This window comes from Nicotiana tomentosiformis, chromosome 3 (genome assembly GCF_000390325.3).
Source record: "Nicotiana tomentosiformis chromosome 3, ASM39032v3, whole genome shotgun sequence".
In the NCBI taxonomy this organism is placed as follows: domain Eukaryota; kingdom Viridiplantae; phylum Streptophyta; class Magnoliopsida; order Solanales; family Solanaceae; genus Nicotiana; species Nicotiana tomentosiformis.
The window spans coordinates 80,015,247-80,023,796 of record NC_090814.1 but is presented as its reverse complement, the minus strand read 5'-3'; the positions used below and the strand labels follow the sequence as shown (position 1 = coordinate 80,023,796).

Below are 8,550 nucleotides of genomic sequence, written 5' to 3'. Positions count from 1 at the left end.
GACTAATGGAGTCTCATTTACTACTTTTTAGGTGACGGGGGCAGCCTTTAGATGGTATGAGGCCTATGAGCAGAGCAGGCCAGCCGATGTTGTACAACTTTCATGGCACGGGTTCTCCGTTCTCTTCTTGGAGAAGTTTATGCCATCGACCCGCAGGGAGGAGTTGCATAGGCAATTTGAGCAGCTACGCCAGGAGGCATGTATGTGACCCAATACGAGATGAGATTTGCAGAGTTTGTCCATCACATGATCTGGTTGGTTCGCACAGAGAAGGAGAGGATTAGGAGGTTCATTGATGGCCTCAGCTATCAGTTGCATTTTGTTATGACTCAAGAGAATACATCAGGTGCTAGGTTGGATGAGGTGGTTGATATTGCTCGGCGGCTAAAGTTGGTCTGTAGTCAGGAGCGTGAGGAGAGAGAGGCCAAGAGGTCTCGTGGTTTTTGTGGTTTCAGAGGTGTTTCTTCTAGGGGCAGTCCTACCACAGTAAAGGTCATCCTTATAGGCACACTCATATGGCTCGTCAGGTTCATCTGGGTGTATCAGCTAGCCATGGTTCATACAGTGCTCGTCTGGGTCAATTATCTCTCAGTGCTCTCCCAGCTCAAGGTTCATCTCGTGCTCCATCGGTTCAGGGTTCATCTGTGCCAGGTCCTTCCAGCAGTTATTCTAGTTCTCGGGGCCCGATTCAGTCCCCACCACCAGCGGGGAGTTGCTTCAAGTTACTTCGAGGTTGTTGCTTCAGATGCAGTGATCACAGGTATTGTTTCAGTGTTCCATAGAGATGCTTCGACATTATTTGACCTTGGTTCTACTTATTCCTATATATCATCCTATTTTACTCATTATTTGGATATGCCCTATGAGTCCTTAGTTTCACCTATTCATGTATCTACACCAGTGGGCGATACTATTGTTGTGGACCGTGTGTATCGGTCGTGTATTGTGACCATTGGAGGGTTGGAGACTAGAGTTGACCTCTTATTACTTAGTATGATTGATTTTGACGTGATTTTGGGTATGGATTGGTTGTCTCCATCTTATGCTAGTGTGGATTATCACGTTATGACCGTGACGTTGGCGATGTCGGGGTTGCCAAGGATCGAGTGGAGAGGTTCTCTGGATTATACTCCCAACAAGGTGATTTCATATTTGAAGGCCCAACAAATGGTTGGAAAGGGGTGTTTGCCATATTTGGCCTTTATGAGAGATGTCGGTGCTGATACTTCTACGATTGATTCTGTTCCGGTAGTGCGAAACTTTTCGGATATATTTCCTGTTGACCTGCCGGACATGCCACCCGACAGGGATGTTGATTTTGGAATTGACTTGGTGCCGAGCACTCAGCCCATTTTTATTCCTCTGTATCGTATGGCACCAGCAGAGTTGAAGGAATTGAAAAAGCAGCTTCATGAGCTTCTTGCTAAGGGGTTTATTCGGCCTAGTGTATCGCCTTGGGGTGTATCGATTCTGTTTATGAAGAAGGATGGTACTATGCAGATGTGCATCGAATATAGGCAGTTGAACAAGTTACAATCAAGAACAAGTATCCTTTTCCGGGCATTGATGATCCGTTTGACCAGCTTCAGGGAGCGAGGGTGTTCTCTAAGATTGATTTGAGGTCTGGGTATCACCAGTTGAAGATTCAGGACTTGGATATTCTAAAGACGGCATTTAGGACCCGATATGGTCACTATGAGTTCTTTGTGATGTCTTTTGGGCTGACCAATGCCCTACCAACATTCATGCATCTGATGAACAGTATATTTCAACCATATCTTGATTTGTTTGTCATAGTATTCATAGATGATATCCTAGTGTATTCACGTAGCTAGGAAGAGCATGCCAAGTATTTGAGGTTTGTATTGCAGAGGTTGAGGGAGGAGAAGCTTTAAGCCAAGTTCTCTAAGTGTGAGTTTTGGCTCAGTTCGATGGCATTCTTGGGGCACGTGGTGTCCAGTGAGGGGATTAAGGTAGATCCAAAGAAGATAGAGACGGTTCAGAGTTGGCCCAGACCGTCTTCAGCTACGGAGATTCAGAGCTTTCTCGGCTTGGCCGGATATTATTGTCGCTTCGTGGAGGGTTTCTCGTCCATTGCAGAGCCTTTGACTAGGTTGACCCAAAAGGGTGCTCCTTTCAGGTGGTCAGATGAGTTTGAGGAGAGCTTTTCGAAGCTCAAGACTGCGTTGGCCACAACTCCAGTTCTAGTTTTGCCTTCAGCTTCAGGCTCTTATACAGTTTATTGTGATGGTTATCGGATTGGTATTGGGTATGTCTTGAGGTAGGAGGGTAGAGTGATTAATTATGCCTCGCGCTAGTTGAAGCCCCATGAGAAGAACTACCCTATCCATGATTTTGAGTTGGCAGCCATCGTTCATCCATTGAAGATTTGGAGGCATTATCTCTACGGTGTGTCTTGTGAGGTATTTACGCCTCATCAGAGTCTCCAGCACTTGTTCAAACAAAAGGATCTAAATTTGAGGCAGTGAAGATGGTTGGAGCTGCTAAAGGACTATAATATTACCATTCTGTATCATCCCAGGAAGGCCAATATGGTGGTCGATACCTTGAGTAGAAAGGCGGTAAGTATGGGTCGCCTTGCATTCATTCCTATTGGTGAGAGACCACTTGCATCAGATGTGCAGGCCTTGGCCAACCGGTTCGTGAGATTAGACGTTTCGGAGCCCAGTCGGGTTCTAGCTTGTGTGGTTTCTCGGTCTTCCTTATAAGATTGCATCAGAGAGCGTCAGTATGATGATCCCTATTTGCTTGTCCTTAAGGATATGGCTCGGCACGGTAATGCCAAGGATGTTACGATTCGATATGATGGGGTGTTGCGGATGCAGGTTTCAGATTTGTGTGCCCAATATGGATGGGTTGCGTGAGTTGATTCTTGAGGAGGCCCACAGTTCACGGTATTCCATTCATCCAGGTACCACAAAGATGTATTAGGACTAGAGGCAGTACTATTGGTGGAGGAGGATGAAGAAAGACATAGTGGGGTTTGTAGCTCGGTGCCTAAATTATCAGCAGGTGAAGTATGAGCATCTGAGACCGGGCGGATTGCTTCAGATGCTTGAGATTTCAGAGTGGAATTGGGAGCGTATCACCATGGATTTCTTAGTTGGCTTCCACGAACTTCGAGGAAGTTTGATGCTATTTGGGTGATTGTGGATTGGTTGACCAAGTCCACGCATTTCATTCCAGTAGGGACTACTAATTCTTCGGAGAGGTTGGCTGAGATCTACATTTGCAAGATTGTTCTCCTTCATGGTGTACCGGCATCCGTCATTTCAGATCGGGGCACGTAGTTTAAATCACAGTTTTGGAGAGCAGTGCAGTGAGAGTTAGCACACGGGTTGCATTGAGTACATCATTCCACCCTTAGACGGATGAACAATCCGAGTGCACTATTCAGATATTGGATGATATGCTACGCGTTTGTGTCATAGACTTTGGGGGTTCTTGGGATCAGTTTCTGTCGCTTGGCGAGTTTGCCTATAACAATAGCTACCAATCGAGCATTCAGATGGCTCTTTCTAAGGCTTTGTATGGGAGACGGTATCGGTCTCCGGTGGGTTGGTTTGGGCCGGGTGAGGCTAGGCTATTGGTTATTGACTTGGTTAAGGATGCTTTGGACAAGGTTAAGTTGATTCAAGATCGGCTTCGCATGACGCAATCTAAACAGAAGAGCTACGCCGATCAGAAGGTTCATGATGTTGCTTACATGGTGGAAGAGAAGGTACTACCCAGAGTTTCTCCCATGAAAGGTGTTGTGAGGTTTGGAAAGAAGGGCAAGTTGAGCCCTCGATATATTGGCCCGTTTGAGGTGCTTGAGAGGATTCGAGAGGTGGGTTACAGGCTTGCATTGCCACCTAGTCTATCGAGTGTTCATCCAGTGTTTCACGTATCCATGCTCTGGAAGTATGTCGGCGATCCATTTCATGTTTTGGACTTCATCACGGTCCAATTGGACGGTGATTTGACTTATGATGTGGAGCCGGTGGCTATTTTGGATTGGCAGGTTCAAAAGTTGAGGTCAAAGAACATAGCTTCAGAGAAGGTGCAGTGGAGAGGTCATCCAGTCGAGGAGTCTACTTGGGAGACAGAGCGGGATATGCGGAACAGATATCCATGCCTATTTGAGACTCCAGTTATGATTTTAGACCCGTTCGAGAATGAACGCTTATTTAAGAGGGGAAGGATGTAACGACCTGGCTGGTCATTGTTGTAGCCTCATTCCCCATTTACTGTTATGCTCAATTGCTGTTATGTGACTTGCCGGGGTGGTTGGTTCAGTTTCGGGGATGTTTCGAAATGGAATAGGACATTTAGTCCCAAGGTTGAAAGCTTAAGTTAAAAGAGTTGACCGTATGTTGGCTTTTGTGTAAAAATCTCTGGTATGGAGTTTTGATGGTTCTGATAGCTTTGTATGGTGATTTTGGACTTAGGAGTGTGTCCGGATATTCATTTGGAGGTCAGTAGGTGATTTTGGCTTGAAATGGTGAAAGTTGGAAAATTAGAAGTTTGGAGAGTTGAGAAGTTTGACTGAGAGTTGACTTTGTGGTTACCGGGCTCGGATTTTGGTTTCGGAAGCTGGAATAGGTCTGTTGTATCATTCATAACTTGTGTGCAAACTTTGAGGTCAATCGGAGTTGATCTAATAGGTTTCGGCATTGAATGTAGAAGATAGAAGTTCATAAGTTCATTAGGCTTGAATTGGGGTACGATTCGTGTTTTTGATGTTGTTTGATATAATTTGAGGTCTCGACTAAGTTCGTATCGTGCTTTAGGACTTGTTGATATGTTTGGTTGAGGTCCCAGGGGCTTCGGGTGTGATTCGGATCATGTTCGACGCATTTTGAACCTTGGAAGAATTCTGATTTTGCTAGTGCTGGCTTTCTTGTACGCGTTCGTGAGAAGAGGATCGCGATCGCGATTGTGAAGTGTTATTTTGGAAGCTGGGATTTTGTTCTACGCATTCACGAGCTTGGATCTGTGATCACGTAAGTTGGTGAGGCATTGAATCGTGAACACGTGGGCATAGTTGCGTTCGCGAAGAGGAAAAGAGGAGGCTGGGTTCACACGAATTTGTTATTCGCGATCGCATAATGATGTCTGCAATCGCGTAGGTTTGGGAGTTGGTGTGTCGTGTTCGCGTGGGAGATTCCGTGTTCGCGTAAGAAAATTTCTGGTCAGCTGAGTTTTGTGCTTCGCAAACACGAGGCACTTTCCGCGTTCGCGGAGAAGGGATGTCTGGGCAGATTACAAAAATATCAAAAATGAGTGTTTGAGTTATATTTCACAACTTGATATTGGGAGCTCGGATTGAGGCGATTCTTGGAGAGATTTTCAAGGGAATGAATGGGGTAAGTGATTCTAACTCGGTTTTGGTTAAATTACATGAATATATCATTGATTTCATCATTTAATTAGTGATTTGGGTTGAAAAATAAGGGAAAATTGTAGAAACTCCATAGGCTTTAATTTGAGGATTTGAAAGTCGAGTTGTAATCGTATTTGAGTAATTTTGATACGGTTGGACTCGTGGTTGAATGGATGTTCAGATTTTGTTAATTTTGTCAGATTTCGAGACGTGGGCCCGGGTTGACTTTTTGAGTTAATTTTTTGACTTTTGCTTAAGAACTTAGCTTTTTCATATGGAATTGATTCCTATAGATTGTGTTGATTGTATCGAGTTGTTTGTGGCTAGATTCGAGTCTTTCGGAGGTCGATTCGCAAGGCAAGGGCTTGTTGGAGTAGATATTTGCACGGTTTGTGGTAAGTAACACTTCTAAACTTTGTTTTGAGGGTATGAATCCCTGAATTACGTGTTATGTAATTGGTGTTGAGGTGACACACATGTTAGGTGACGGACGCGTGGGCGTGCACCGTAGGAATTGTGACTCGGTCGATTCCGTGGAACTGTGTAGTCATATAACTTGTTATTTTCCACCTATTTCCTCTTTGTTAAAAAATTTGAGTTGTGATTCATGCTAGAAATCATAAAGAAATTGAGTTGTGATTCATGTTAGAAATCATGCTTAGGCCATATGCTGGTATTTTGAGACCCACAGAGGTCATGTTGCTGTTAAATTACTTGCTTAATTTGCAATTATGTACTCAATCGCACCTATCATTGGCATATTATATCTCAGTCTCTGTTGCTATTTATTGATGTATCAAATCATCATTGTTTGGGCTGATTATCATGATACTTGTGAGCCTGAGGGACTGGAGAGATTGATGACTGAGTGAGGCCGAGGGCCTGATTATGAAGATATTTATGGGATCGGGCTGCACGCCGCAACATGCTTTATTGATTCATGCCATGATTGGTTTATTATAACGCTTGGGCGGGATCCGCCCCTTCGGAATCTAACTTATTAGTAGTGAGCGCATGTACCTACTGAGTGTGAGTGCCGAGTATGAGTACTGAGAGCGTATGCCAAGTGATTGGGAGGATTGAGTGACTGTGAGCACTGAGTGACTGTGAGGACTGAGTGACTGTGAGGAATGAGTGACTGTGAGGATTGAGTGAATGGGAGGACTGAGTGATTTGATACTCAGAGAGTATACATATGATTTCATCATGGTTTTGCTTTACAGTTGGCATACATTGCTTTCAGCCCAAGGTTAGTCTTGGTACTTATTGAGTACATTGGGTCGGTTGTACTCATACTACACTCTGCACTTTGTGTGAAGATCCAGGTACTTCCGGGTACAGTGGTTGCTGATTTTGGAGCATTATCAGTTCAGAGATTTTCGAGGTTGTTGCTTTGGCGTCCGCAGACCTTGACTCTCCTCCTTTATTTTTTAGTTTTTATCTAGACTGATTTATCTTCCTAGACAGTGTTTCAGACCATGTTATTGTATAGATGCTAATGTACTTAGTGACACCCGGATTTTGGGAGAATATTGTATTGAGTCGCGGTATTTTCGTATCAGTATTTATGAGATCTTACTCTTAAACTTATTTTATTATGTCTTCAAACTTAAAGAATGTGTGGTTTATTGTGGTTGTAGGCTTGCCTAATATTGCGATAGGCGCCATCACGGCATGTGAGATTTGGGTCGTGACACAAGTGTTAGCCTGCCACTTGTGTTTGCTTCTTTGTGAGGTTGTTCTCTCGATATGTTGTACTCTCTTTTATATAGTCGATTGCTCATCTGACGTAGGTTAATTAACCGAACCACATTAAATATTTTTGTCTCTTTTGTTATATTTCTCTTTTCTTGTATGATTTATCGTCGTTGAAGGTATGCTTTACTACCTCTCGCATGACCTGATTATTTCGGTCCTAACAAGTGGTATCGGAGCTAGGTTCAAGACAGGTTCATCTTAGTGGATTTAGTTCTAGCCGCAACCTATTGGACGGTAATCATAATTTTTGTGTGAGAAATTTGACCGGAGTGCTACTAAGATCGAGACAAATTTTATGGTGGAGATTTAGAGATGCAACCTGTTGAAGGTTATGTGAAGAAGGTGGATCAAGTTTATTTTGTGAGAAAATTCAGGCCAAGAGGGAGAATTGTTAGTTGTTTGTCCTGATTTTCTTACCATATTTGATTTTTCTATCTCTTGAAGGAAAGGACAACATATTTACTATAATTGGGGTTTCCTTCTTGTAGAAGAAAATTATAAATCTCCCATATTTGGCTAGTCCATTTTCTTATAGGAAAAGGTTTGAACTTTTATAAATTAAGGATCCTTCCTTATCATTCAGTAGCATCCACAATGTAGTCATATGGGGTTTGAGAGTCTTTTTTAGGTGGGAGAATTTTGGGACAAGTGTTAGCGTGTCATTTGTGGTTGCCTCTTCATGAGGTTGTTCTCTCGATATGTTGTACTCTCTTTTATATAGTGGATTGCTCATCTCTGCTCTTAGACGTAGGTCAATTGTCCGAACCACGTTAAATGTGGTGTCTCTTCTGGTATATTTCTATTTTCTTGTTAGATTTATTGTCATTGAAGGTATGTTTTGCTAACTTTCGCATGACACTTGATTATTTCGGTTCTAACACATATTTCTCATTTCTCAGAAATGTAGAAACCGAAGATCAACTAAAAAAATTTTTTAAGAAGAATAGATCAATATTAAATGAATTACAAAAAAAAAACATTAAGAGAAATTAAAGATGACGCGAAACTGCCTCTTCACCATAACCAGCACAAAAGGATTCCTGCAAAAAGTTACAGTATATATATCGTCGTCTTTGAAGATGATTCATCCACAAACGAAAAGAAACTAAGAAAAAGATTGTAGAATTAAACTTAAAGCTTCTTATGATCAATTCTGTCTGAAATATGGGTTTTAATTCAGAAAGTTATAGAAACATCTTTGAAGGATATGTTGCACGATGCTAAAATTGCTATCAATACTTTGAAAAGTGAGTAATTGTCCAGAAAAGGATTCTGTTAAAAACTCACGACAGTTTGTAAAAGGACCATAAGTGCACCACCTTTTTGAAGTATGTATTAGTGCTCTATGCGGAAAAAAAAAAGGGGGGATTATCTTGAGCCTAAGTCCTACAATAGTGGAGTATTTT

General features: G+C 42.5%; 1 protein-coding gene across 1 annotated transcript; it reads left to right on the top strand.

Moving 5' to 3' along the window:
• The first annotated feature begins 219 nt into the window (after window positions 1-219).
• Window positions 220-4,210, top strand: LOC138908067 (uncharacterized). The gene is made up of 6 exons (XM_070198705.1): window positions 220-760; window positions 875-1,546; window positions 2,101-2,269; window positions 2,543-2,659; window positions 2,741-2,846; window positions 3,419-4,210. Exons 1-6 carry the CDS (start codon window positions 220-222, stop codon window positions 4,208-4,210), a joined length of 2,397 nt encoding a protein of 798 aa, XP_070054806.1.
• Window positions 4,211-8,550: the final 4,340 nt, after the last annotated feature.